The following is a 27,858-nucleotide window of genomic DNA, read 5'->3' as shown; positions in this document are numbered from 1 at the left end:
ATTGAACTACAATTATTACGAAAACAAATCACATACTTTCTGAATTGGCGTTAAATTTTTGTTTTTGTGGTAGGTTTCATCGAATTCCAAGTTGAAATCAAAGTCTGAATTATTTCGTTTATGAGGAGGGTTGTGCTTTCAAGTGAGGTTTCTTAATGGGTGCTGGTGTCTTAATTACTGAAACATGGATTGTCACTCGTTGGCAGTGCCGTATCTCTATAAATTGATTGAAATAAATAATAAACCAGAGAACATGGATCGTCTATAAAAAAAAGTAGGTCAAAATGGGTTTCTTATGTCATCGTCTGAAGTTTCTGATTGAAAATCGCTATCGCGGGGAGACTTTGGGAGAGTCAATTCTTCCTCCTAAGAGAAAGGAACGACCCTCAGCTTTCAGACCGTGTTGGGTACATAAAAGAGGAACCTGTCGAGAACTATCATCACAATCCTCTCTCAGTCTTCCCCAGAAGAACAACAGGATATTCCAAAACTTGCAAAAATGAAATTTGTAAGTCTTTCCTCCAACACTTTTCTATTACATGTTCATACTTTTAAATCGCATTCATTCTGGCACTCAAATAGATCATCGCTCTCACTTTCTTGGCTGTTGCCATTGCTGCACCACAAGGAGACAAGAAGCCCATCGAAATTATTTCATCCAACAGCGAAATGAACGCCGATGGTAGCTACGCTTTCAAGTAAGTTCAATAATTCATTGCTGTACTTTGTTTTTACTTAAAAGGATCAATTTCTATATAATAAAAAAGTTTTGAGAGTGCCGATGGCACAAAAGTGTCAGAGAGCGGCAACCAGAAACAAGTCGGACCTAAACCTGAAGACATTGGAACCGTCTCCAAAGGATCTTACTCTTTTACTACTCCCGATGGTGTTGTTCTCACTGTCAACTGGGTCGCTGATGAGAACGGATTCCAGGCCACCGGTGATCATTTGCCTACTCCTCCCCCCATGCCCGAGCATGTCGTGAAGATGTTGGCCGATTTAAAGGCTGCCGGTCTTCTGTAAACTGGACACATCATTCTTGCTCAAATGTAATTAGATGAAATGAATTCGTTCGCTTTGTATAATTTCAGTGACACAGTACTCCTCCCCCCTTTTTTTGTGATGACGAAATACAAACAAATTTACTTCTGTAAAAAATAGTATCTTCATCCGGTGCGTTAAGGAAACTTTCCCTTTCCGAATGACAAAGGCCATGAGTAGAGAGTAATTGCGTTTGGGCTGCTGTTTTAACAACAAACAATAGCCTCAAGATATTCTGTAGACATATACTTAAAAAATGGCGTTTGAAAAAAGATGCGCTAATGAGCAGAAAATTATAATACTCTGGTATAAGGTATTTATTCAGGTGTATCGTTTCAATTCAGAATTGGTTGACTCTAATAGCAATGCATAACGATGAAATACGGAAGTTGTTTTTTTTCTAAATTTTCTAGTCAACTTACACCAGCCACCAAATAACGCATAATTTAGGTAGTATTACAACAGACATAAATACACTGACATATCAATCATGTATAATGGATCCACCATCAACAGAATATACATTTTCATCGTCCGTTAAAGCGATTAAACAATGGAATAACTTCTATCTCGCAGGCATAGATAACGAAGTTTGCTAAATGCTCATCAAATGTTCTCCTATGCATAAAGAGAAGGTACCTTTTTCAGAAAGGACATTTTTTGTTGTTGTGGATTCTCAGTAACCAATTTGTGATGGGCGATAGTTTGCGGTGGCTTCGTGCCAACCACTTTCGTTGGCATGGGACTATCCACTCAAAAGAATCTTCTTGTGACTTTTTAAGGAATGCGAAACGTGGAAAAGCTGCCTTCACTTCCTTTCGCTTTGAGATGGTTAGAGGAATGTTGTATGGAACCAACGCCATCCCAATTTCTCAGTTCAGAAAGTGAGAAGACCTTCGACTTTCAAACTACCCGAGGAATATAAAAGACGCTTAATGATGGCACTATCAACACACTTCTCTCTCAACTGTTTTCAGAAGAGCAACAGAACAACTGAAAATCCCACAAAATGAAATTCGTATGTTGTCATGTCTATTCGAGTCATTTTCCCATTCTAATATCTTAATCGCTTGTCTTCGCATGGCCCTATTCAGATCATCGCTCTCGCTTTCTTGGCCGTCGCCATTGCCGCACCGCAAGGAGACAAGAAACCAATTGAAATCATCTCATCCAACAGTGAAATGAACGCCGATGGCAGTTACTCGTTTGCGTAAGTTAGACCATCAACTGTTAGCGATTGATGACGTTTTGTTACACTGGGAACAAACATTTTCATTTTACAGTTTCGAGAGTGAGGACGGCACTAAAGTCCAGGAAAGTGGAAATCAGAAACAAGTCGGACCTAAACCCGAGGATATTGGAACCGTCTCTAAAGGATCGTACTCTTTCACTACCCCGGATGGTGTTGTCCTCACCGTCAACTGGGTCGCTGATGAGAACGGATTCCAGGCCACCGGTGATCATTTGCCTACTCCTCCTCCCATGCCCGAGCACGTCGTGAAGATGTTGGCCGATTTGAAAGCTGCTGGTCTTCTGTAAACTGTTCCCGTATCGTCTAGACACACGTGATTCATGCACCGTTCGCTTTGTACAAGTTTAGCGTTGTTGTTCCTCCTACTCTTCTTGTGAAAAATACAGCCAATTTAATTGCGTAAAAATCCTTTCGTTATTTACTGTCTCTCAAGTAGCCAGGAAACTTTTGCGTCTGAGAAGACGACACGAACCATAGTGCAAAATTAAACGCGTCCCTGCCCGAAAATTCAGAAAGTGTACCAATAAAATCTATTTCTTGTCCTTTGTGTACTAAAAATGGTAGATATAGGCAAGGATGTTCCTCTAAATTTCCCTTTGCAATAAGTCGGTAATGAGGGATATTTTTATATCCATATGACCGGAAACTTGTCTTCCGTAAGTCAAAACCACACATCAAAGTTGCAGAGGATGTAACTCGGTAAAAAGTCTGAAAGGTTGACTGATGTACTTTGCTCTTCTTTCGCTTTAACCTTCATCAGCTGCATCAAACGATACTTTTTTTTATCTCATTCTTGATATACTCGATTATCACAGATCCATCCTTTCTCGGTTGAAGTATTCCGGGGGCCTTGATTTCAATCCCGTAGTTGATGGGATTGGATAAGAAAAAGAATAGCAGCTGTCATTCTACAAACTCAATGTATAAGTGCATGGGTAGACGAATATTTTTTCAAGTTAAGCTATCATGTTCAATAAAAATTTCCCATCCAGACTCATGAGAGACGGGTGAAGGTTTGTTACGCCTTCATACCAGACACCTTTCGTTGGTGGGCAGTTTGTTTCCATGGAATCTCTTGTTGTTTCAAATACGCACTAATCGTGCACCGTCCCACAAACGTAAAGAAAGGATGCGAAAGCCTCTGTTAAAATATTGGCATCAACGTCAATAGTTTCCAAAGTGAGCACACATGGAAAGAAAGGAGGGATATAAAAGCTGGCCAGCATGTCCGACCATCATCACACATCCTCCTCAACTGTCTTCAGACAAGGAACAACATAACTAAACTTACCAGAATGAAATTCGTAAGCAAATACTTGCATTTTATTTGATTTCCTTTCCCTTTTCTATTTCTTAGCTTCTTACCTTTGTAATTCTTAACAGATTATCGTCCTCGCTTTCTTGGCCGTGGCATTGGCTGCACCGCAAGGAGACAAGAAGCCCATTGAAATTATTTCATCCAACAGCGAAATGAATGCTGATGGCAGTTACTCTTTCAAGTAAGTTCATGATGCAGTTCCGTTTTGTAGACTGGATTAAAAATCTCCAACGCTTCCAGTTTCGAGAGCGCCGATGGCACAAAAGTGTCAGAGAGCGGCAACCAGAAGAAAGTTGGACCCAAGCCCGAAGATATCGGAACTGTCTCCAAGGGATCTTACTCTTTCACTACCCCCGATGGTGTTGTCCTCACCGTCAACTGGGTCGCTGATGAGAACGGATTCCAGGCCACCGGTGACCATTTGCCCACTCCTCCCCCGATGCCCGAGCATGTCGTGAAGATGTTGGCCGATTTGAAAGCTGCCGGTCTTCTGTAAATATATGCCCGTATTTCACGCATCAACGTGTAGACATAAACCAAGACTTTGAATCCGTTTTCACTTTGTAAAGTCCACTGTAATTATTCCTCTTTTTTTGTCATGAAAAAATACAGAAAAATATTTCCCATTTCATTGTTTTCCTGCGACTATTGAAAGGTAAATAATTCGTGCGTGGCAATATTCATTTCATGAGCGGCTAGGTTCCCAAAGTTAAAGTTAAGGCGTGCGCAAGGCCGTCTGCGATTCGTCAAGGCAGATAGCTAAGAATACTATTACCTTTCTCTATACTGGATTCATGAGGATGTTTGACCATTTAGAAAATGGGTTAGAAAACGACTTGAAAAACTCCTTCTCGCAAGGAGCTACACAGCACGTACTCGCTTTGTTTTAGTTTTTAAACTTGAAAACAATCGAAAATAGAATAATTGTATTTTACTAAATAGTTCATCTTCGTAGAATATGTTCATATACTCTTGTTTCACGTTTTGTAGGCATTTCCTATTTCGTGTTCAATTGTAAAAAATGTATACAACATGAGCACCAAACCTAATGTCTATTTTAAAGTGAACATTACCTATCGATACGTCATCATAATGGAACTTTATCGAAAGAGGCGTCGTCCTAGAAAGTATCTATCAAAAGAATTTCTTGCCTTCCAAATGGATCTTCCTGGGTTAGAAAAATGTCAATCGGGCCTCCGGTTGCCATTGCAAACCATCAAAATCACTGCCATGATCTTGGTATAGCAAGGATAGTGGTAAACACAAAATCTTGCACCAAAAGGAAACTGCCCTTTTCGTTTCTAAAATGTTCATGGTTTCGACAGTTTGTGGGTGTTGCGCTTCTGCTAAAAACTTTCACTTGAAATGGCACTAATTTGAAGGCATTCGTGTACCTTTCTGATTAGTAATCACAGAACAATGAAATGCCATCGTTCGAAGTTTTTGAGTAGGAATCAGCATCGGGAAAGACTTGAGAGAGTTAATTCCTCCTCCTACAAGAGAAGGGAATGACCCTCAGCTTTCAGACCGTGTGGGGTACATAAAGAGGAACCTGCCGAGAACCGTCATCACAATCCCCTCTCAACCTTCTTCAGAAGAACAACAAGATAACCAAAATCTTGCAAAAATGAAATTCGTAAGTATTTCCTCCAACAGATTTCTGTTACATGTTCATACTTTTCAATCAAATTTATTCTGGCGTTCCAATAGATCATCGCTCTCGCTTTCTTGGCTGTTGCCATTGCCGCACCACAAGGAGACAAGAAACCCATTGAAATTATTTCATCCAACAGCGAAATGAACGCCGATGGCAGCTACTCTTTCGAGTAAGTCCAACTGCTCATTGCTGTTCCTCTTTTTTTTGTGTGGAAAAGATCAATTCTTCATATTTATACAGTTTCGAGAGTGCCGATGGCACTAAGGTGCAAGAAAGTGGCAACCAGAAACAAGTTGGACCTAAACCCGAAGACATTGGAACCGTCTCCAAGGGATCTTACTCTTTCACTACTCCCGATGGTGTTGTCCTCACCGTCAACTGGGTCGCTGATGAGAACGGATTCCAGGCCACCGGTGATCATTTGCCTACTCCTCCCCCCATGCCCGAGCACGTCGTGAAGATGTTGGCTGATTTGAAGGCTGCCGGTCTCCTGTAAACCTGTGCATATATTATTCATTTACACGTTACGACTCAATCAAAATCGAATTGCTCCGATCACTTTGTACAATTTCAATGGCAATATTCCCAATTTATTCTGGGAGTAAAATACAAAACAAACATCTAGTTCCGTAAAACCGATCCTCTTTTCTTTATTACAATAACCAATATATTGAAGCCACTTGTAAATGAAACAATCAAGATTACACATTTGATTTGTGGCAATAAACCCACAATCCATCTTCGTTGGAATATGTTTGTTTGTGAACAGTTTTTACTTTCAAAGGAATGGACCCAACACTTCCGCTATTTATGCAGACTTGAAAGGGAAGGAAACAATGCACGTCTAATTTTGAAAAAAGGTTTTCAAATTTAAAAAGTGTTGAGAGCGCAATTGAAGTACGCATATCAGTTCTATTAGTAGTATTTTAGAAATAAATTCCCTGTTTGTCAAATCTGTCGATTCTTATAAAGATTTCATGCTCATAAACGATAAAGTCTTGCATTACTGCACCCTTGTTAAATAAAGATTCGGATTGCAATAGTGAGTGTCGCCTAATGAGGAAAACTAACTGCGACCGGAACGCATTTCGATCCTTACTTTTACTCGACTCGTTACAAGCTTCCATCGACATTGCGAACATTTCACGGGGGTTCTAAACTGACCGCAGAGGTGCGTCTAATGGCTCCGCGCCAACTTTTATTTCAGCGAAGGTCCACCAACTGTCCGTTGCATACTGAATTTCGGAACACTAGCGTTTTCTTTCTCCACTTCTATCTGAGGCGACAACGGGAATCCATCAAGCTATTCAGAAAGTGGGAAAGCCCTTGAATTTCAGGCCGCGGAGGAATATAAAAGATGGCCAGTGTTGGAATGATCATCACACTTCTTTCTCAGCTGTCCACAGAAGAGCAACAGAATCCCAACACTTGTCAAAAATGAAATTGGTATGAGTAAAATCCCAAATTTAATTCTTTTTAATTTCTTTTTACTTAATCCCTTCATTCTACGACAGTCGATTGTCGCCCTCGCTTTCTTGGCTGTGGCTTTTGCTGCACCTCAAGGAGACAAGAAACCCATTGAAATTATTTCGTCCAATAGTGAAATGAACGCCGATGGCAGCTACTCTTTCGAGTAAGTTCAACTACTCATCGCTGTTCCTCTTTTTGTTTACTGGAAAAGATCAACTTCTTTATTTATGTACAGTTTCGAGAGCGCTGATGGAACCAAAGTGTCAGAGAGCGGAAATCAGAAACAAGTTGGACCTAAACCCGAGGATATTGGAACCGTCTCCAAAGGATCTTACTCTTTCACTACTCCCGATGGTGTTGTCCTCACCGTCAACTGGGTCGCTGATGAGAACGGATTCCAGGCCACCGGTGATCATTTGCCTACTCCTCCCCCCATGCCCGAGCATGTCGTGAAGATGTTGGCCGACTTGAAGGCTGCCGGTCTTCTGTAAATCTGTCCATGAATTTCACCCATCAATTTGAAGCCATACAATCAAGATTTTGGATCCGTTTCCACTTTGTAAATTCACTCAAATTGTTCCCCTTTTTTATCAAAACAAAATACAGAGAAATTGTTTCAATTTAATTGTTTTCCTTCTATTACTGAAAAACAAACGGTTGGTGGGTGTCACTTCATTCTATGAGCGACTAGACTTGCAAAGTTTAAGTAAGGGCATTTGGATTACCGCCTGCCATTCGTTAGATGAAAATACTATTACGCATTCCTATACTGTATTAATGAAGATGTGAGACCCTTTATAGAGGATATAGATCAAAAACTTATTTGAAAAACACCTTTTCGAAATGAGATACAATAGTATACACTATTTTTGAGTTCAAAAACTTGAAACGAGTCGATCATCAAAGAGCTGTTTTACCAAAAGCATACCGATCGAAGCTTCGTCCTGAGAAGTATTCTTACAAATGATGTGTTGTCCATTTCAAACAGATCTTCCCAAGATTGAACATTTTCAAACGTGTCTCGGTTGCCTTTGCAAAGTAGCAGCATCAGTATCGTAGTCTCGGTATAACAATGCAAGGGATGAGCATCAAATCTTGCAAGAAAAGAAAACTAAATATTTCGTTTAAAACATGACCATGATTTGGACAGTTGGTGGCTATCGTGGTTGTTCTCAACTTTCACCAAAATTGGCACCCCTTCGTAGGCATTCGTGTATCTACATTTCTGATGAGGAATCTCTGAGCAATGAAATGCCATCGTCCGAGGTTTTCGAGTGAGAGTCGAATAGGGGGAAGACTCGAGAGAGTCAATTCCTCCTCCTAAGAGAAGGGAATGACCCTCAGGTGTCAGACCGTGTGGGGTACATAAAAGAAGAACCTGCCGAGAACTATCATCACAATCCTCTCTCTGCTTTTTCCAGAAGAACAACAGGATATTCCAAAACTTGCAAAAATGAAATTCGTAAGTCTTTCTTCCAACAGTTTTCTATTACACGTTCATACTTATAAATTGCATTCATTCTGGCACTCAAATAGATCATCGCTCTCGCTTTCTTGGCTGTTGCTATTGCCGCACCGCAAGGAGACAAGAAACCAATTGAGATCATTTCATCCAACAGCGAAATGAACGCCGATGGCAGTTACTCGTTTGCGTAAGTTAATCGTTCAACTGCTGATTACTTACGCCATCTTGTCACAGTAAGAACGAATCATCTTCATCATCATCTTCATGTCACAGTTTCGAGAGTGAGGATGGCACGAAAGTGCAGGAAAGTGGCAACCAGAAACAAGTCGGACCTAAACCCGAAGACATCGGAACCGTCTCCAAGGGATCTTACTCTTTCACTACTCCCGATGGTGTTGTCCTTACTGTGAACTGGGTCGCTGATGAGAACGGATTCCAGGCCACCGGTGATCATTTGCCTACTCCTCCCCCCATGCCCGAACATGTCGTGAAGATGTTGGCCGACTTGAAGGCTGCCGGTCTTCTGTAAATCTGTCCATGAATTTCACACATCAATTGCCATACAATCAAGATTTTGGATCCGTTTCCACTTTGTAAATTCACTCAAATTGCTCCCCTTTTTTATCAAAACAAAATACAGAGAAATTGTTTCAATTTAATTGTTTTCCTTCTATTACTGAAAAACAAACGGTTGGTGGGTGTCACTTCATTCCAGGAGCGACTAGACTTGTAAAGTTTAAGTTAGAGCATTTGGATTGCCACCTGCCCTTCGTTAAAGCAAATGGATGAAAATACTATGACGCATTTCTATACTGTATTATTGAAGATGTAAGACCATTTATAGAGGATATAGATTAAAAACTTATTTGAAAAACTCCTTTTCGAAATGAGCTACGATAGTAACGTACTATTTTTTAGTTTAAAAATGTTTTAAACGATTCGAAAATCGAACAGCTGTATCACCAAAAACTTAGAGAACGAAGCATCGTCATAAGAAGTATTCGTAAAAATGATGTGTTGTCCATTTCAAATAGATCTTCTTAAGGTTGAACATTTTCAAACATGTCTCCGGTTGCCTGTCAAAGTAGGAGCATCAGTATCGTAGTCTCGGTATAAAAATGAAAGTGATGAGCATAAAATCTTGCGAGAAGAGAAAACTGAATATTTCGTTTAAAACATGACCATGATTTGGATAGTCAGTGACTATCGTGCTTCTATTCAACCTTCACCAAAATTGGCACCCATTCGAAGACATTCGTCTATCTACATTTCTGATAAGGAATCGCAGAGCAATGAAATGCCATCGTCCGAGGTTTTCCGAGTGGGAGTCGGATCGGGGCAAGACTTGGGAGACAATTCCTCCTCTTAAGAGAAGGGAATGATTCTCACCTTTCAGACCGTGTGGGGCACATAAAAGAGGAACCTGCCGAGAACTATCATCACAATCCTCTCTCAGCCTTTTCCAGGAGAACAACAGGATATTCCAAAACTTGCAAAAATGAAATTCGTAAGTCTTTCCTCCAACAGTTTTCTATTACACGTTCATACTTTTAAATTGCATTTATTCCGGCACTCAAATAGATCATCGCTCTCGCTTTCTTGGCTGTTGCCATTGCCGCACCGCAAGGAGACAAGAAACCAATTGAGATTATTTCATCCAACAGCGAAATGAACGCCGATGGAAGCTATTCCTTTGCGTAAGTTAATCCTTCACCTGCTGATAATTTACGACGTCTTGTTACACTAAGAAAGAATCTCATCTTCATGTCCCAGTTTCGAGAGTGAGGATGGCACGAAAGTGCAGGAGAGCGGCAATCAGAAACAAGTCGGGCCTAAACCCGAGGATATTGGAACCGTTTCCAAAGGATCCTACTCTTTCACTACCCCGGATGGTGTTGTCCTCACTGTCAACTGGGTCGCTGATGAGAACGGATTCCAGGCCACTGGTGATCATTTGCCTACCCCTCCCCCCATGCCCGAGCACGTCGTGAAGATGTTGGCTGATTTGAAGGCTGCCGGTGTTCTGTAAACCTGTACATATATTACCCATCCACTTGTAAACAACAAAACAAAAATGAAATTGCTCCGATCCCTTTGTATACCACTTCAATGGCAATGCTCCCTACTTTTTCTGGAAGTAGAATACATAAAAAACGTCTATTTCCGTAAAACCGTATCTCTTCTCGTTATTACAACAACCAACATATTGTTGCTAATTGTAAATGAAACAATCAAGACTGCATACTTGATGGACGGCAGTAAACCCACAACCCATCTTCCGCGGAATATGATTCTAAACGCGACAGATTTTCCTGTTCAGCTTAATGATACCACTTCCACGTTTTGCATACATTTTTGGTGGTGAAAAAAAAAAATCATATTTTTAAATTTCCTTTAAAGGCTTGCCTCGTTGACAGTCTCATTATAAACAAATGATGTGGATAGAAACAGTGAATGTCGCCTAACCGTTAAAACTCCCTGTGAACGGAATGAATCTCTGTCCTCACTTTTACTCGACTCCGTACAAGATTCCATCTCAATTGCTGACATTTTGCAGGCACTCTGAACTAACCGCAGAGGTGCTTCTAATGGCTCCGCGCCAACTTTTATTTCAGTGAAGGTCCACCAACTGTCCGTTGCATACTGAATTTCGGAACACTGACGTTTTCTTTCTCCATTTCTGTCTGAGGCGGATTCTTTGTGGAATCACCGATTCCATACACCCATTCAGAAAGTGGGAAGGCCTTTGAATTTCAAGCCGTGGAGGAATATAAAAGATGGCTCGCACTGGAATTATAATCACACTTCTTTCTCAGCTGTCCAGAGAAGAGCAACAGAATCCCAATACTTGTCAAAAATGAAATTGGTAAGAGCCGATAAGAGTAAAATACCGCATAATCTTTATTCCATTTACATCGTTTTTATCTTGTTTAATCTCTTCTCGTTGTTGTACAACAGTCGATCGTCGCCCTCACTTTCTTGGCCACAGCTTTGGCAGCACCACAAGGTGACAAGAAACCCATTGAAATTATTTCATCCAACAGCGAAATGAACGCTGATGGCAGCTACTCTTTCGAGTAAGTTCATGGTGAAGTTCTATTTTGTAGACTAGATTTTGAATCTCAATTTTTGGCAGTTTTGAAAGCGCCGATGGCACAAAAGTGTCAGAAAGCGGCAAGCAGAAACAAGTTGGAGCTAAACCCGAAGATATCGGAACTGTCGCCAAAGGATCTTACTCTTTCACTACTCCGGATGGCGTTGTCCTAACCGTCAACTGGGTCGCTGATGAAAACGGATTCCAGGCCACTGGTGACCATTTGCCCACTCCTCCCCCCATGCCCGAACATGTCGTGAAGATGTTGGCCGACTTGAAAGCTGCTGGTCTTCTGTAAATATGTCCATATATATCACCCATCAACGTGTAGTCGCACAACCAAGACTTTGAATCCGTTTTCGCTTTGTAAATTCCACTGTAATTATTCTTTTTTTTTTTGTCATGAAAAAATACAGAAAAATATTTCATATTTAATTGTTTTTTTGGGACTACTGAAAGATACATTATTCGTTCGTGGCTAATCGTTTCATTTGCGGCTTGCTTCCCAAAGTTAAAGTTAAGGCGTGCAGAGGGCCGTCTGCGATTCGTCAAGGCAGATAGCCAAGCACTATTACCTTTCTTTATACTGGATTCATGAAGATGTTTGACCATTTAGAAAATAAGTTTGAAAACTAGTTGAAAAAATCCTTCTTGAAAGGACCTTCACAACACGTACTCACTGTTTTTAGTTGATAAACTTGAAAAAAAAAACGAAAATCGAATACGATAGCTGTATTTTGCGGAATAGCCAATCTTCCGTAGTATAAGTTCATATACTCTAGCGTAGGTATTTCATATTTCGTGCTTTGCTGTGAAATATATACAAGAAGAACAGTTAACTTATGTCTGTTTTTAAAGTGAACGTTACCTATCAATACATCAGCATAATCGATGTTTATTGAGAGAGGCAACGTCCTAGGAAGTATTAGTCAAAACAATTTCTCGCATTCTGATTGCATCTTCAGCAAGTTATAAAAATTCTAAACATGCACCCGGTTGCCATTACAAACTAGCAGAATAACTGTCACACACTTGGCATAGCAAAGCAAGTTGTGAACACAACATTTTACGCCATAAGGAAGGTGCATTTTTTGTTTCTAATATGTTCATGGTTTCGACAGTTGGTGGCTGTTGCGCCTCTGCTTGGAACTTTCACATGAAACGGCACTCGTTCGAAGGCATTCGTGTTCCTTTCTGATTAGTAATCGAAGAACAATAAAATGCCATCACTCGAACTTTTTGAGTGGAAATCGGCATGGGGGAAGGGGGGACTTGAGAGGGGGTCATTCCTCCTCTAAAGAGAAGGGAATGACCCTCAGCTTTCAGACCGTGTGGGGTACATAAAAGAGGAACCTGGCGAGAACTATCATCACAATCCTCTCTCTGCCTTTTCCAGAAGAACAACAGGATATTCCAAAACTTGCAAAAATGAAATTCGTAAGTCTTTCCTCCAACAGATTTCTATTACATGTTCATACTTTTCAATCACATTTATTCTGGCATTCCAATAGATCATCGCTCTCGCTTTCTTGGCTGTTGCCATTGCCGCGCCGCAAGGAGACAAGAAACCCATTGAAATTATTTCATCCAACAGCGAAATGAACGCCGATGGCAGCTACTCTTTCGAGTAAGTTCAACTGCTCATTGCTGTGCCTCTTTTTTTGTTTTTTGTTTTTTGTTTGTTTTTTTACTGGAAAAGATCAACTCTCCATATTTATACAGTTTTGAGAGTGCCGATGGCACTAAGGTGCAGGAAAGTGGCAACCAGAAACAAGTTGGACCTAAACCCGAAGACATCGGAACCGTCTCGAAAGGATCTTACTCTTTCACTACTCCCGATGGTGTTGTCCTCACCGTCAACTGGGTTGCTGATGAGAATGGATTCCAGGCCACTGGTGATCATTTGCCTACCCCTCCACCCATGCCCGAGCACGTCGTGAAGATGTTGGCTGATTTGAAGGCTGCCGGTCTCCTGTAAACCTGTGCATATATTATTCATTTACACGTTACGACTCAATCAAAATCGAATTGCTCCGATCACTATGTACAATTTCAATGGCAATATTCCCAATTTATTCTGGGAGTAAAATACAAAACAAACATCTAGTTCCGTAAAACCGATCCTCTTTTCTTTATTACAACAACCAACATATTGAAGCCACTTGTAAATGAAACAATCAAGATTACACATTTGATTTGTGGCAATAAACCCACAATCCATCTTCGTTGGAATGTGTTTGTTTGTGAACAGTTTTCACTTTCAAAGGAATGGACCCAACACTTCCGCTATTTATGCAGACTTGAAAGGGAAGGAAACAATGCACGTCTAATTTTGAAAAAAGGTTTTCAAATTAAAAAAGTGTTGAGAGCGCAATTGAAGTACGCATATCAGTTCTATTAGTAGTATTTTAGAAATAAATTCCCTGTTTGTCAAATCTGTCGATTCTTATAAAGATTTCATGCTCATAAACGATAAAGTCTTGCATTACTGCACCCTTGTTAAATAAAGATTCGGATTGCAATAGTGAGTGTCGCCTAATGAGGAAAACTAACTGCGACCGGAACGCATTTCGATCCTCACTTTTACTCGACTCGTTACAAGCTTCCATCGACATTGCGAACATTTCACGGGGGTTCTAAACTGACCGCAGAGGTGCGTCTAATGGCTCCGCGCCAACTTTTATTTCAGCGAAGGTCCACCAACTGTCCGTTGCATACTGAATTTCGGAACACTGACGTTTTCTTTCTCTACTTCTATCTGAGGCGACCACGGGAATCCATCAAGCTATTCAGAAAGTGGGAAAGCCCTTGAATTTCAGGCCGCGGAGGAATATAAAAGATGGCCGGTGTTGGAATGATCATCACACTTCTTTCTCAGCTGTCCACAGAAGAGCAACAGAATCCCAACACTTGTCAAAAATGAAATTGGTACGAGTAAAATCACAAATTAAATTCTTTTAAATTTCTTTTGCTTAATCCCTTCATTGTACGACAGTCGATTGTCGCCCTCGCTTTCTTGGCTGTGGCTTTTGCTGCACCACAAGGAGACAAGAAACCCATTGAAATTATTTCGTCCAATAGCGAAGCAAATGCTGATGGAAGCTATTCTTTTGCGTAAGTTTGTTCTTTTCTACGATCGATTAGTTTATTAAATCAACAATGGATCCAATTTCATTTGCAGATACGAGAGTGCTGATGGGACAAAAGTTTCAGAAAGCGGCAACCAGAAACAAGTGGGACCTAAACCCGAAGACATTGGAACCGTCTCCAAAGGATCTTACTCTTTCACTACCCCGGACGGCGTTGTCCTTACTGTTAACTGGGTCGCAGATGAGAATGGATTCCAGGCCACCGGTGATCATTTGCCTACTCCTCCCCCCATGCCCGAACATGTCGTGAAGATGTTGGCCGACTTGAAGGCTGCTGGTGTTCTGTAAACCTGTCCATGAATTTTACACATCAATTTGAAGCCATATACAATCAAGATTTTGGATCCGTCTCCACTTTGTAAATTCACAAAAATTTTTCCCCTTTTTTATCAAAACAAAATACAGAGAAATTGTTTCAATTTAATTGTTTTCCTGCTATTACTGAAAAACAAACGGTTGGTGGGTGTCATTTCATTCTATATGAGCGACTAGACTTATAAAGTTTACGTTAGGGCATTTGAATTGCCACCTGCCACTGCCACTCGTTAGATGAAAATACTATGACGCATGGCTATGCAGTATTAATGAAGATGAAGGACCATTTATATAGAGGATTGATTGAAAATCTATTTGAAAAACTCCTTTTCGAAATGAGCTACAATAGTACGCACTATTTTCAAGTTCAAAAACTTGAAAAGAATAGAAAATCGAACAGCTGTATCACCAAAAATTATAGAACAAAGCATCGTCCTGAGAAGTATTCATAAAATTGATGTCTCGTTCAATTTAAATGGACCATCCAAAGATTGGAACATATCCAACGCGTCACTGAATGCCGTTGCAAAGTGACAGCTATCGAATCAGTATCATTGTTTTGGTACAACAATGCTAGTGGTGAACATAAAATCTTGCAAGAAAAGGAAAAAAAATTTTACTTTTCAAAACATGACCATTAGTTGCTGGCTATCGTGCTTCAACTCAACTTTCGCCAAACTTGGCGCCCATTCGAAGGCATTCGTGTATCTAATTTTCTGATGAGGAATCGCAGAGCAATGAAATGCCATAGTCCGAATTTTTTGAGTGGGAATCGGCATGAGGTGAGACTTGAGAGAGTTAATTCCTCCTCTTACGAGAAGGGAATGACCCTCAGCTTTCAGACCGTGTGGGGTACATAAAAGAGGAACCTGCCGAGAACTTTCATCACAATCCTCTCTCAGCCTTCTCCAGAAGAACAACAGGATAATCCAAAACTTGCAAAAATGAAATTCGTAAGTCTTTGCTCCAGCAATTTTCTATTACATGTTCATACTTAACAATCTCAATAATTCTGGCGTTGCAATAGATCATTGCTCTCGCTTTCTTGGCTGTTGCCATTGCCGCACCGCAAGGAGACAAGAAACCAATTGAAATTATTTCATCCAACAGCGAAATGAACGCCGATGGCAGTTACTCGTTTGCGTAAGTTAATCCTTCAATTGCTGATAATTTACAACGTCTTGACACACTAAGAATGAATTTCATCTTCATTTCATAGTTTCGAGAGTGCCGATGGCACAAAAGTGTCAGAGAGCGGCAACCAGAAACAAGTCGGACCTAAACCCGAAGACATTGGAACCGTCTCCAAAGGATCTTACTCTTTCACTACTCCCGATGGTGTTGTCCTCACCGTCAACTGGGTCGCTGATGAGAATGGATTCCAGGCCACCGGTGATCATTTGCCTACTCCTCCCCCATGCCCGAGCACGTCGTGAAGATGTTGGCTGATTTGAAGGCTGCCGGTGTTCTGTAAACCTGTACATATATTACCCATCCACTTGTAAACAACAAAACCAAAATGAAATTGTTCCGATCACTTTGTACCACTTCAATAGCAATGCTCCCTACTTTTTCTGGAAGTGGAATACATAGCAAACGTCTATTTCCGTAAAACCGTATCTCTTCTCGTTATTACAACAGCCAACAAATTGTTGCTACTTGTAAATGAAACAATCAAGACTGCACACTTGATGGACGGCAGTAAACCCACAACCCATCTTCCGCGGAATATGATTCTAAACGCGACAGATTTTCCCGTTCAACTTAATGATACCACTTCCACGTTTTGCATAGATTTGGTGGTGAAAATGAGAACAAAGTACATTTCTAGTTGTGGTAAACCTTTTCCGTATTAAAATAGCGTTCAGTGTGCAATTAAAGCAGATGAGATGTTGCTAGTTAGTTTTCCCGGAATACGGTCCCTCCCCATCAGATCTGTTGCCATCTTATAAAAAAAATCATATTTTTAAATTTCCTTTAAAGGCTTGCTTGTTGACAGTGCCATTATAAACTAATGATGTGGATAGGAACAGTGAATGTCGCCTAACCGGTAAAACTCCCTGTGAACGGAAGGAATATCTGTCCTCACTTTTACTCGATTCCGTACAAGCTTCCATCTCAATTCCTGACATTTTGCAGACACTCTGAGCTAACCGCAGAGGTGCGTCTAATGGCTCCGCGCCAACTTTTATTTCAGTGAAGGTCCACCAACTGTCCGTTGCATACTGAATTTCGGAACACTGACGTTTTCTTTCTCCATTTCTGTCTGAGGCGGAATCTTTGTGGAATCACCAATTTCATACACCCATTCAGAAAGTGGGAAGGCCTTTGAATTTCAAGCCGTGGAGGAATATAAAAGATGGCCAGTGTTGGAATGATCATCACACTTCTTTCTCAGCTGTCCAGAGAAGAGCAACAGAATCCCAATACTTGACAAAAATGAAATTGGTAAGAGCTGATAAGAGTAAAATACCGCATAATCTTTATTCCATTTACATCGTTTTTATCTTGTTTAATCTCTTCTCGTTGTTGTACAACAGTCGATCGTCGCCCTCGCTTTCTTGGCCGTAGCTTTGGCTGCACCACAAGGTGACAAGAAACCCATTGAAATTATTTCATCCAACAGTGAAATGAACGCTGATGGCAGCTACTCTTTCGAGTAAGTTCATGGTGAAGTTCTATTTTGTGGACTAGATTTTGAATCCCAATTTTTGGCAGTTTTGAAAGCGCCGATGGCACAAAAGTGTCAGAGAGCGGCAACCAGAAACAAGTTGGACCTAAACCCGAAGATATCGGAACTGTCTCCAAAGGATCTTACTCTTTCACTACTCCGGATGGCGTTGTCCTCACCGTCAACTGGGTCGCTGATGAAAACGGATTCCAGGCCACTGGTGACCATTTGCCCACTCCTCCCCCCATGCCCGAACATGTCGTGAAGATGTTGGCCGACTTGAAAGCTGCCGGTCTTCTGTAAATATGTCCATATATCACCCATCAACATGTAACCGCACAACCAAGACTTTGAATCTGTTTTGCTTTGTAAAGTCCACTGTAATTATTCCCTTTTTTTTTCATGAAGAAATACAGAAAAATATTTCATATTTAATTTTTTTCTGCGACCACTGAAAGATAAATTTTTCGTGTGTGGCTAATCGTTTTATGTGCGGCTAGCTTCCCAAAGTTAAAGTTAAGGCATGTGGAGGGCCGTCTGCGATTCGTCAAGGCAAATAGCCAAGAATACTATTACCTTTCTCTATACTGGATTCATGAGGATGTTTGACCATTTAGAAAATGGGTTAGAAAACTAGTTGAAAAAATCCTTCTTGAAAGGACCTACACAACACGTACTCACTGTTTTTAGTTAAAAAACTTGAAAGAAAAAAAACGAAAATCGAATAAGATAGCTGTATTTTGCGGAATAGCCAATCTTCCGTAGCATAAGTTCATATACTCTAGCGTAGGTATTTCCTATTTCGTGCTTTGCTGTGAAATATATAAAACGAGAACAGTCAACTTATGTCTGTTTTTAAAGTGAACGTTACCTATCAATACAGCAGCATAATTGATGTTTATTGAGAGAGGCAACGTCCTAGAAAGTATTAGTCAAAACAATTTCTCGCATTCTGATTGCATCTTAAGCAAGTTATAAAAATTCTAAACATGCAACCGGTTGCCATTACAAACTAGCAGAATAACTGTCATACACTTGGCATAGCAAAGCAAGTTGTGAACACAACATTTTACGCCATAAGGAAGGTGCATTTTTTGTTTCTAATATGTTCATGGTTTGGACAGTTGGTGGCTGTTGCACCTCTGCTCGGAACTTTCACATGAAACGGCACTCGTTCGAAGGCATTCGTGTTCCTTTCTGATTAGTAATCGAAGAACAATAAAATGCCATCACCCGAACTTTTTGAGTGGGAATCGGCATGGGGAGGGGGGACTTGAGAGGCTTAATTTCTCCTCTTAAGAGAAGGGAATGACCCTCAGCTTTCAGACCGTGTGGGGTACATAAAAGAGGAACCAGCCGAGAACTATCATCACAATCCTCTCTTAGCCTTCTCCAGAAGAACAACAGGATATTCCAAAACTTGCAAAAATGAAATTCGTAAGTCTTTCTTCGTGTGGATTTCTATTACTGGTCAATACTTTTCAATCGCATTCATTCTGGCGTTCGAATAGATCATCGCTCTCGCTTTCTTGGCGGTTGCCATTGCCGCGCCGCAAGGAGACAAGAAACCCATTGAAATTATTTCATCCAACAGCGAAATGAACGCCGATGGAAGCTATTCCTTTGCGTAAGTTAATCCTTCACCTGCTCATAATTAACGACGTCTTGTTACATTACGCATGAATCTCATCTTCATGTCACAGCTTCGAGAGTGAGGATGGCACGAAAGTGCAGGAAAACGGCAACCAGAAACAAGTCGGACTTAAACCCGAAGACATTGGAACCGTCTCCAAAGGATCTTACTCTTTCACTACTCCCGATGGTGTTGTTCTCACTGTCAACTGGGTCGCAGATGAGAACGGATTCCAGGCCACCGGTGATCATTTGCCTACTCCTCCCCCAATGCCCGAGCATGTCGTGAAGATGCTGGCCGATTTGAAGACTGCCGGTGTTCTGTAAACTGTTCCCGTGTTACCTGCACAGACGTGATCCAATTAGTGTCCCAATCGCTTTGTACAAGTTTAGCAGTGTTGTCCATTCCTTTTCTCGTGAAAATACAGCCAAATTTACTTCCGTAAAACCCTGTCTTGAATGACTCTTTCAAAGTGGTCAGGAAACCTGCTTCGGGAATAACGGAACCAACAAAAATCTAATATTTCACGTGTTTGTTTTTCATTCAAAAGAATAAGGAACACAACGTACTAGCTAATTCGTTACATTTTTTTGGAACGACCTTAATAAGAAGACAAATATCTGTAGAGAAAATGGCATTGACATCAAAAAGGCTTCGCAAAATGTTTCGTTAAAGCACCACTCGTTGATAAGTTGGTGATAAGAGATGTTTTTAAAATGTGGTATTATAAAGAATGAGGTCTTGCTCCGTTTAAATTTGCAGCATAGCTCTTCCGTCAGGAAGACATGTCAGAGTTGCAAAAAATACAGATTTTCTACCCCTGTGGCGGTGTTTATTTGATTCGTATTCATTCAATTCATTATTTCAAAATTCTTTAGCCGTTTGCGCTTTTGAAAAACCATTACAAAGATCATGAAGATATAGTAAAAGTATTTTGGGGAGGAATTTTGAGTTTTTATTTCAGTTTCTATTCGTCAAGTTACTAGTGATCCAGGGTTTTTCAAAATTGCATTTGTCCGTGACCATTGATTTTATTGTACATTGCACTGCCACCCATTGAAAAAGAAAAAACAGCTGTTATTCTACAAATTCAAGATGTGAATAAAAGAATGGTCGGATTTCTTTGCCAGTTAAGCTGCCATGTTCAATGGAGATTTCCCCACCAGACTCACGAGAGACGGGTGAAGGTTTGTTACGCCTTCATGCAAAACACCTTTCGTCGGAGGGCACTCCGTTCCCAAGGAATCTCTTGTTGTTTCGAATACGCACTGATCGTGCACCGTCCCACAAACTTAAAGAAAGGATGCGAAAGCCTCTGTAAAAATATTGGCATCGACATCAATGTTCTCCGAAGTGAGCGCATCCTTCGTATACAAGAAAAGGAGGGATATAAAAGCTGGCCAGCATGTCCGACCATCATCACACATCCTCTTCAACTGTCTTCAGACAAGGAACAAAATAACTAAACTTTCCAGAATGAAATTCGTAAGTGATTACTTGAGCTTTAATCAGTTTCCATTCCCATTCTAATTTGATATCCCATTGTCCTTCTTATTTCATAACAGATTATCGCACTCGCTTTCTTGGCCGTAGCTGTGGCTGCACCGCAAGGTGACAAGAAACCCATTGAAATTATTTCATCCAATAGCGAAATGAACGCTGATGGCAGCTACTCTTTCGAGTAAGTTCATGGTGCAATTCCATTTTGTGGACTGGATTTAAAATCTCAATTTTTGCCAGTTTCGAGAGTGCCGATGGCACTAAAGTGCAGGAAAGTGGCAACCAGAAACAAGTCGGACCTAAACCCGAGGATATTGGAACCGTCTCCAAAGGATCCTACTCTTTCACTACTCCCGATGGTGTTGTCCTCACTGTTAACTGGGTTGCTGATGAGAAAGGATTCCAGGCCACCGGTGACCATTTGCCTACTCCTCCCCCATGCCCGAGCATGTCGTGAAGATGTTGGCCGACTTGAAAGCTGCTGGTCTTCTGTAAATCTGTCCATTGATTACCTATCAACTTGTAGCCCCTCGACCAAATTCTTGAATCCGTTGCCTCTTTTGGCAAAGTCCAATGTAATTATCTCCTTTGTTTTTTTTAATAAAGAAAAATTTGTTTTAATTAAAACCATTTTGCTACTACTGCTGGAAAACAAATTATTCCTGGGCAATCGTTTGCGTTTTTATATTGTAACTATGGGGTTACTTAAGTGAAATTAAGGGATTTATACTGTCCGCGTCTTCTTATTTCCGTTTTATTTTAAATTCTACGTATTTAACAAAGGAAACTGATATTTTATTGGAAATCAGCAAATGAAATGGGTTATTACAGGTTAGATCTAATCGAAATCCAAGTTAAAATTTTAAGTCCGAGTTTTTTCACGAAAAAAATGGATTTAAAAAATAAGCACAACAAAATAAGCCCGACTATTTTGCTCATTTCATTATTTTATCAAAAACCTAGATGTAACTATCAAAATATGTCACTTAGGTAGAAAATTTAACAAGGATCAAGAAAAATGACCTTGTTTTTAAGTGAGACACATAGTTTTTGAGTCACTTGAATTCAAAGTGGGTTTATCTAAGTCACTTTGATTCCGATTTGGTAAAAAAAAATATCCATAACTAACACAAAGCTAATCACCTATTCGAAATAGGCGTTTCATATTGGTTTTAGCAATAGGTTTAATCGAATTCCAAATCAAAATTGTTGTCCGGTTTATTTCGTTAGTGGGGAGTTCCGGTTTTCACAGGATGTTGGATTGTCACTCGATGGCAGTGCCATATCTCAATAAAATGACTGAAATGAATAGTAGACCAAAGGATAGGGGTTGTCTTTTTTAAAAAGTGGGTCAAATGCGTTTCTTATGACATCGTCCGAAGTTTCTGATTGAAAATCGACATTGCGGGGAGACTTTGGGAGAGTCAATTCTTCAACGTAAGAGAAGGGAATGACCCTCAGCTTTCAGACCGTGTGGGGTACATAAAAGAGGAACCTGCCGAGAACTATCATCACAATCCTCTCTCAGCCTTCTCCAGAAGAACAACAGGATAATCCAAAACTTGCAAAAATGAAATTCGTAAGTCTTTGCTCCAGCAATTTTCTATTACATGTTCATACTTAACAATCTCAATAATTCTGGCGTTGCAATAGATCATTGCTCTCGCTTTCTTGGCTGTTGCCATTGCCGCACCGCAAGGAGACAAGAAACCAATTGAAATTATTTCATCCAACAGCGAAATGAACGCCGATGGCAGTTACTCGTTTGCGTAAGTTAATCCTTCAATTGCTGATAATTTACAACGTCTTGACACACTAAGAATGAATTTCATCTTCATTTCATAGTTTCGAGAGTGCCGATGGCACAAAAGTGTCAGAGAGCGGCAACCAGAAACAAGTCGGACCTAAACCCGAAGACATTGGAACCGTCTCCAAAGGATCTTACTCTTTCACTACTCCCGATGGTGTTGTCCTCACCGTCAACTGGGTCGCTGATGAGAATGGATTCCAGGCCACCGGTGATCATTTGCCTACTCCTCCCCCATGCCCGAGCACGTCGTGAAGATGTTGGCTGATTTGAAGGCTGCCGGTGTTCTGTAAACCTGTACATATATTACCCATCCACTTGTAAACAACAAAACCAAAATGAAATTGTTCCGATCACTTTGTACCACTTCAATAGCAATGCTCCCTACTTTTTCTGGAAGTGGAATACATAGCAAACGTCTATTTCCGTAAAACCGTATCTCTTCTCGTTATTACAACAGCCAACAAATTGTTGCTACTTGTAAATGAAACAATCAAGACTGCACACTTGATGGACGGCAGTAAACCCACAACCCATCTTCCGCGGAATATGATTCTAAACGCGACAGATTTTCCCGTTCAACTTAATGATACCACTTCCACGTTTTGCATAGATTTGGTGGTGAAAATGAGAACAAAGTACATTTCTAGTTGTGGTAAACCTTTTCCGTATTAAAATAGCGTTCAGTGTGCAATTAAAGCAGATGAGATGTTGCTAGTTAGTTTTCCCGGAATACGGTCCCTCCCCATCAGATCTGTTGCCATCTTATAAAAAAAATCATATTTTTAAATTTCCTTTAAAGGCTTGCTTGTTGACAGTGCCATTATAAACTAATGATGTGGATAGGAACAGTGAATGTCGCCTAACCGGTAAAACTCCCTGTGAACGGAAGGAATATCTGTCCTCACTTTTACTCGATTCCGTACAAGCTTCCATCTCAATTCCTGACATTTTGCAGACACTCTGAGCTAACCGCAGAGGTGCGTCTAATGGCTCCGCGCCAACTTTTATTTCAGTGAAGGTCCACCAACTGTCCGTTGCATACTGAATTTCGGAACACTGACGTTTTCTTTCTCCATTTCTGTCTGAGGCGGAATCTTTGTGGAATCACCAATTTCATACACCCATTCAGAAAGTGGGAAGGCCTTTGAATTTCAAGCCGTGGAGGAATATAAAAGATGGCCAGTGTTGGAATGATCATCACACTTCTTTCTCAGCTGTCCAGAGAAGAGCAACAGAATCCCAATACTTGACAAAAATGAAATTGGTAAGAGCTGATAAGAGTAAAATACCGCATAATCTTTATTCCATTTACATCGTTTTTATCTTGTTTAATCTCTTCTCGTTGTTGTACAACAGTCGATCGTCGCCCTCGCTTTCTTGGCCGTAGCTTTGGCTGCACCACAAGGTGACAAGAAACCCATTGAAATTATTTCATCCAACAGTGAAATGAACGCTGATGGCAGCTACTCTTTCGAGTAAGTTCATGGTGAAGTTCTATTTTGTGGACTAGATTTTGAATCCCAATTTTTGGCAGTTTTGAAAGCGCCGATGGCACAAAAGTGTCAGAGAGCGGCAACCAGAAACAAGTTGGACCTAAACCCGAAGATATCGGAACTGTCTCCAAAGGATCTTACTCTTTCACTACTCCGGATGGCGTTGTCCTCACCGTCAACTGGGTCGCTGATGAAAACGGATTCCAGGCCACTGGTGACTTTTGCCCACTCCTCCCCCCATGCCCGAACATGTCGTGAAGATGTTGGCCGACTTGAAAGCTGCCGGTCTTCTGTAAATATGTCCATATATCACCCATCAACATGTAACCGCACAACCAAGACTTTGAATCTGTTTTGCTTTGTAAAGTCCACTGTAATTATTCCCTTTTTTTTTCATGAAGAAATACAGAAAAATATTTCATATTTAATTTTTTTTCTGCGACCACTGAAAGATAAATTTTTCGTGTGTGGCTAATCGTTTTATGTGCGGCTAGCTTCCCAAAGTTAAAGTTAAGGCATGTGGAGGGCCGTCTGCGATTCGTCAAGGCAAATAGCCAAGAATACTATTACCTTTCTCTATACTGGATTCATGAGGATGTTTGACCATTTAGAAAATGGGTTAGAAAACTAGTTGAAAAAATCCTTCTTGAAAGGACCTACACAACACGTACTCACTGTTTTTAGTTAAAAAACTTGAAAGAAAAAAACGAAAATCGAATAAGATAGCTGTATTTTGCGGAATAGCCAATCTTCCGTAGCATAAGTTCATATACTCTAGCGTAGGTATTTCCTATTTCGTGCTTTGCTGTGAAATATATAAAACGAGAACAGTCAACTTATGTCTGTTTTTAAAGTGAACGTTACCTATCAATACAGCAGCATAATTGATGTTTATTGAGAGAGGCAACGTCCTAGAAAGTATTAGTCAAAACAATTTCTCGCATTCTGATTGCATCTTAAGCAAGTTATAAAAATTCTAAACATGCAACCGGTTGCCATTACAAACTAGCAGAATAACTGTCATACACTTGGCATAGCAAAGCAAGTTGTGAACACAACATTTTACGCCATAAGGAAGGTGCATTTTTTGTTTCTAATATGTTCATGGTTTGGACAGTTGGTGGCTGTTGCACCTCTGCTCGGAACTTTCACATGAAACGGCACTCGTTCGAAGGCATTCGTGTTCCTTTCTGATTAGTAATCGAAGAACAATAAAATGCCATCACCCGAACTTTTGAGTGGGAATCGGCATGGGGAGGGGGGACTTGAGAGGCTTAATTTCTCCTCTTAAGAGAAGGGAATGACCCTCAGCTTTCAGACCGTGTGGGGTACATAAAAGAGGAACCAGCCGAGAACTATCATCACAATCCTCTCTTAGCCTTCTCCAGAAGAACAACAGGATATTCCAAAACTTGCAAAAATGAAATTCGTAAGTCTTTCTTCGTGTGGATTTCTATTACTGGTCAATACTTTTCAATCGCATTCATTCTGGCGTTCGAATAGATCATCGCTCTCGCTTTCTTGGCGGTTGCCATTGCCGCGCCGCAAGGAGACAAGAAACCCATTGAAATTATTTCATCCAACAGCGAAATGAACGCCGATGGAAGCTATTCCTTTGCGTAAGTTAATCCTTCACCTGCTCATAATTAACGACGTCTTGTTACATTACGCATGAATCTCATCTTCATGTCACAGCTTCGAGAGTGAGGATGGCACGAAAGTGCAGGAAAACGGCAACCAGAAACAAGTCGGACTTAAACCCGAAGACATTGGAACCGTCTCCAAAGGATCTTACTCTTTCACTACTCCCGATGGTGTTGTTCTCACTGTCAACTGGGTCGCAGATGAGAACGGATTCCAGGCCACCGGTGATCATTTGCCTACTCCTCCCCCAATGCCCGAGCATGTCGTGAAGATGCTGGCCGATTTGAAGACTGCCGGTGTTCTGTAAACTGTTCCCGTGTTACCTGCACAGACGTGATCCAATTAGTGTCCCAATCGCTTTGTACAAGTTTAGCAGTGTTGTCCATTCCTTTTCTCGTGAAAATACAGCCAAATTTACTTCCGTAAAACCCTGTCTTGAATGACTCTTTCAAAGTGGTCAGGAAACCTGCTTCGGGAATAACGGAACCAACAAAAATCTAATATTTCACGTGTTTGTTTTTCATTCAAAAGAATAAGGAACACAACGTACTAGCTAATTCGTTACATTTTTTTGGAACGACCTTAATAAGAAGACAAATATCTGTAGAGAAAATGGCATTGACATCAAAAAGGCTTCGCAAAATGTTTCGTTAAAGCACCACTCGTTGATAAGTTGGTGATAAGAGATGTTTTTAAAATGTGGTATTATAAAGAATGAGGTCTTGCTCCGTTTAAATTTGCAGCATAGCTCTTCCGTCAGGAAGACATGTCAGAGTTGCAAAAAATACAGATTTTCTACCCCTGTGGCGGTGTTTATTTGATTCGTATTCATTCAATTCATTATTTCAAAATTCTTTAGCCGTTTGCGCTTTTGAAAAACCATTACAAAGATCATGAAGATATAGTAAAAGTATTTTGGGGAGGAATTTTGAGTTTTTATTTCAGTTTCTATTCGTCAAGTTACTAGTGATCCAGGGTTTTTCAAAATTGCATTTGTCCGTGACCATTGATTTTATTGTACATTGCACTGCCACCCATTGAAAAAGAAAAAACAGCTGTTATTCTACAAATTCAAGATGTGAATAAAAGAATGGTCGGATTTCTTTGCCAGTTAAGCTGCCATGTTCAATGGAGATTTCCCCACCAGACTCACGAGAGACGGGTGAAGGTTTGTTACGCCTTCATGCAAAACACCTTTCGTCGGAGGGCACTCCGTTCCCAAGGAATCTCTTGTTGTTTCGAATACGCACTGATCGTGCACCGTCCCACAAACTTAAAGAAAGGATGCGAAAGCCTCTGTAAAAATATTGGCATCGACATCAATGTTCTCCGAAGTGAGCGCATCCTTCGTATACAAGAAAAGGAGGGATATAAAAGCTGGCCAGCATGTCCGACCATCATCACACATCCTCTTCAACTGTCTTCAGACAAGGAACAAAATAACTAAACTTTCCAGAATGAAATTCGTAAGTGATTACTTGAGCTTTAATCAGTTTCCATTCCCATTCTAATTTGATATCCCATTGTCCTTCTTATTTCATAACAGATTATCGCACTCGCTTTCTTGGCCGTAGCTGTGGCTGCACCGCAAGGTGACAAGAAACCCATTGAAATTATTTCATCCAATAGCGAAATGAACGCTGATGGCAGCTACTCTTTCGAGTAAGTTCATGGTGCAATTCCATTTTGTGGACTGGATTTAAAATCTCAATTTTTGCCAGTTTCGAGAGTGCCGATGGCACTAAAGTGCAGGAAAGTGGCAACCAGAAACAAGTCGGACCTAAACCCGAGGATATTGGAACCGTCTCCAAAGGATCCTACTCTTTCACTACTCCCGATGGTGTTGTCCTCACTGTTAACTGGGTTGCTGATGAGAAAGGATTCCAGGCCACCGGTGACCATTTGCCTACTCCTCCCCCCATGCCCGAGCATGTCGTGAAGATGTTGGCCGACTTGAAAGCTGCTGGTCTTCTGTAAATCTGTCCATTGATTACCTATCAACTTGTAGCCCCTCGACCAAATTCTTGAATCCGTTGCCTCTTTTGGCAAAGTCCAATGTAATTATCTCCTTTGTTTTTTTAATAAAGAAAAATTTGTTTTAATTAAAACCATTTTGCTACTACTGCTGGAAAACAAATTATTCCTGGGCAATCGTTTGCGTTTTTATATTGTAACTATGGGGTTACTTAAGTGAAATTAAGGGATTTATACTGTCCGCGTCTTCTTATTTCCGTTTTATTTTAAATTCTACGTATTTAACAAAGGAAACTGATATTTTATTGGAAATCAGCAAATGAAATGGGTTATTACAGGTTAGATCTAATCGAAATCCAAGTTAAAATTTTA

The 27,858-nt window shown here is 40.6% G+C and overlaps 14 protein-coding genes across 24 annotated transcripts in view; all 14 read left to right on the top strand.

The window, feature by feature from the left end:
* Positions 1–354: 354 nt before the first annotated feature.
* Positions 355–5,903, top strand: LOC116915528 (larval cuticle protein LCP-22). Of its 3 annotated transcripts, none has more exons than XM_045168994.1 (3): positions 355–508; positions 583–698; positions 768–1,160. In XM_045168994.1, exons 1-3 carry the CDS (start codon positions 500–502, stop codon positions 1,021–1,023), a joined length of 381 nt encoding a protein of 126 aa, XP_045024929.1. In that variant the 5' UTR covers positions 355–499; the 3' UTR covers positions 1,024–1,160. The 3 variants fall into 3 exon arrangements, with proteins under 3 accessions (XP_045024929.1, XP_045024930.1, XP_032776580.1); XM_045168995.1 differs by lacking the exons at positions 583–698; positions 768–1,160 and adding exons at positions 5,322–5,437; positions 5,509–5,903 and having other exon boundaries at positions 429–508; XM_032920689.2 differs by lacking the exons at positions 355–508; positions 583–698; positions 768–1,160 and adding exons at positions 5,102–5,247; positions 5,322–5,437; positions 5,509–5,903.
* LOC116915527 (larval cuticle protein LCP-22) lies at positions 1,913–2,699 on the top strand. Its single transcript, XM_032920688.2, has 3 exons — positions 1,913–2,059; positions 2,136–2,251; positions 2,325–2,699. Exons 1-3 carry the CDS (start codon positions 2,051–2,053, stop codon positions 2,578–2,580), a joined length of 381 nt encoding a protein of 126 aa, XP_032776579.1. The 5' UTR covers positions 1,913–2,050; the 3' UTR covers positions 2,581–2,699.
* Positions 3,437–27,858, top strand: part of LOC116915525 (larval cuticle protein LCP-22) — a 33,430-nt gene continuing 9,008 nt past the window's right edge. The window contains exons 1-3 of one of the 4 annotated variants that reach the window (XM_032920685.2): positions 3,437–3,597; positions 3,677–3,792; positions 3,852–4,237. In XM_032920685.2, coding sequence (XP_032776576.1) covers positions 3,589–3,597; positions 3,677–3,792; positions 3,852–4,107 — 381 coding nt within the window. In that variant the 5' untranslated portion in view covers positions 3,437–3,588 and the 3' untranslated portion in view covers positions 4,108–4,237. Of the gene's footprint in view, positions 3,598–3,676; positions 3,793–3,851; positions 4,238–25,155; positions 25,298–25,371; positions 25,488–25,563; positions 25,941–27,858 lie in introns of those variants that run through there. The other 3 variants (XM_045169004.1, XM_045169003.1, XM_045169005.1) reach the window with 3 other exon arrangements.
* On the top strand, positions 6,558–7,358 carry LOC116915518 (larval cuticle protein LCP-22). Its single transcript, XM_032920678.2, has 3 exons — positions 6,558–6,714; positions 6,783–6,901; positions 6,974–7,358. The coding sequence occupies exons 1-3, from the start codon at positions 6,706–6,708 to the stop codon at positions 7,227–7,229; spliced, it is 384 nt and encodes a 127-aa protein (XP_032776569.2). The 5' UTR covers positions 6,558–6,705; the 3' UTR covers positions 7,230–7,358.
* Positions 8,040–8,862, top strand: LOC123469740 (larval cuticle protein LCP-22-like). Its single transcript, XM_045168996.1, has 3 exons — positions 8,040–8,200; positions 8,275–8,390; positions 8,477–8,862. Exons 1-3 carry the CDS (start codon positions 8,192–8,194, stop codon positions 8,730–8,732), a joined length of 381 nt encoding a protein of 126 aa, XP_045024931.1. The 5' UTR covers positions 8,040–8,191; the 3' UTR covers positions 8,733–8,862.
* Positions 9,589–13,414, top strand: LOC123469741 (larval cuticle protein LCP-22-like). Of its 2 annotated transcripts, XM_045168998.1 has the most exons (4): positions 9,589–9,710; positions 9,785–9,900; positions 9,977–10,214; positions 13,258–13,414. In XM_045168998.1, exons 1-4 carry the CDS (start codon positions 9,702–9,704, stop codon positions 13,273–13,275), a joined length of 381 nt encoding a protein of 126 aa, XP_045024933.1. In that variant the 5' UTR covers positions 9,589–9,701; the 3' UTR covers positions 13,276–13,414. The 2 variants fall into 2 exon arrangements, with proteins under 2 accessions (XP_045024933.1, XP_045024932.1); XM_045168997.1 differs by lacking the exon at positions 13,258–13,414 and having other exon boundaries at positions 9,977–10,374.
* LOC116915492 (larval cuticle protein LCP-22) lies at positions 10,931–17,862 on the top strand. 5 transcript variants are annotated; one of them, XM_032920679.2, is made up of 3 exons: positions 10,931–11,069; positions 11,162–11,280; positions 11,340–11,732. In XM_032920679.2, exons 1-3 carry the CDS (start codon positions 11,061–11,063, stop codon positions 11,593–11,595), a joined length of 384 nt encoding a protein of 127 aa, XP_032776570.2. In that variant the 5' UTR covers positions 10,931–11,060; the 3' UTR covers positions 11,596–11,732. The 5 variants fall into 5 exon arrangements, with proteins under 5 accessions (XP_032776570.2, XP_045024925.1, XP_045024927.1 ...); XM_045168990.1 differs by lacking the exons at positions 11,162–11,280; positions 11,340–11,732 and adding exons at positions 17,302–17,420; positions 17,480–17,862 and having other exon boundaries at positions 10,995–11,069; XM_045168992.1 differs by lacking the exons at positions 11,162–11,280; positions 11,340–11,732 and adding exons at positions 14,293–14,411; positions 14,479–14,862 and having other exon boundaries at positions 11,031–11,069.
* On the top strand, positions 12,635–13,414 carry LOC116915521 (larval cuticle protein LCP-22). Its single transcript, XM_032920681.2, has 3 exons — positions 12,635–12,734; positions 12,809–12,924; positions 13,020–13,414. The coding sequence occupies exons 1-3, from the start codon at positions 12,726–12,728 to the stop codon at positions 13,273–13,275; spliced, it is 381 nt and encodes a 126-aa protein (XP_032776572.1). The 5' UTR covers positions 12,635–12,725; the 3' UTR covers positions 13,276–13,414.
* Positions 15,630–16,375, top strand: LOC116915475 (larval cuticle protein 1). Its single transcript, XM_045169007.1, is given in 4 exon segments — positions 15,630–15,714; positions 15,789–15,904; positions 15,981–16,177; positions 16,180–16,375. Coding segments are annotated over 4 exon segments (378 nt in total). The 5' UTR covers positions 15,630–15,705; the 3' UTR covers positions 16,236–16,375.
* Positions 18,728–19,512, top strand: LOC116915530 (larval cuticle protein LCP-22). Its single transcript, XM_032920691.2, has 3 exons — positions 18,728–18,869; positions 18,944–19,059; positions 19,136–19,512. Exons 1-3 carry the CDS (start codon positions 18,861–18,863, stop codon positions 19,389–19,391), a joined length of 381 nt encoding a protein of 126 aa, XP_032776582.2. The 5' UTR covers positions 18,728–18,860; the 3' UTR covers positions 19,392–19,512.
* LOC116915529 (larval cuticle protein 1) lies at positions 20,405–21,206 on the top strand. Its single transcript, XM_032920690.2, is given in 4 exon segments — positions 20,405–20,550; positions 20,631–20,746; positions 20,806–21,002; positions 21,005–21,206. Coding segments are annotated over 4 exon segments (513 nt in total). The 5' UTR covers positions 20,405–20,406; the 3' UTR covers positions 21,061–21,206.
* Positions 21,992–22,805, top strand: LOC123466339 (larval cuticle protein 1-like). The gene is given in 4 exon segments (XM_045169008.1): positions 21,992–22,144; positions 22,219–22,334; positions 22,411–22,607; positions 22,610–22,805. Coding segments are annotated over 4 exon segments (378 nt in total). The 5' UTR covers positions 21,992–22,135; the 3' UTR covers positions 22,666–22,805.
* Positions 23,553–24,291, top strand: LOC123469739 (larval cuticle protein LCP-22-like). The gene is given in 4 exon segments (XM_045168993.1): positions 23,553–23,639; positions 23,732–23,850; positions 23,910–24,085; positions 24,088–24,291. Coding segments are annotated over 4 exon segments (381 nt in total). The 5' UTR covers positions 23,553–23,630; the 3' UTR covers positions 24,165–24,291.
* On the top strand, positions 26,833–27,606 carry LOC116915487 (larval cuticle protein 1). The gene is made up of 3 exons (XM_032920644.2): positions 26,833–26,978; positions 27,059–27,174; positions 27,234–27,606. Exons 1-3 carry the CDS (start codon positions 26,835–26,837, stop codon positions 27,487–27,489), a joined length of 516 nt encoding a protein of 171 aa, XP_032776535.2. The 5' UTR covers positions 26,833–26,834; the 3' UTR covers positions 27,490–27,606.

The sequence above is a fragment of the Daphnia magna genome, linkage group LG2 (genome assembly GCF_020631705.1).
Source record: "Daphnia magna isolate NIES linkage group LG2, ASM2063170v1.1, whole genome shotgun sequence".
NCBI lineage: Eukaryota > Metazoa > Arthropoda > Branchiopoda > Diplostraca > Daphniidae > Daphnia > Daphnia magna.
This window is presented reverse-complemented; position numbering and strand designations above follow the sequence as displayed.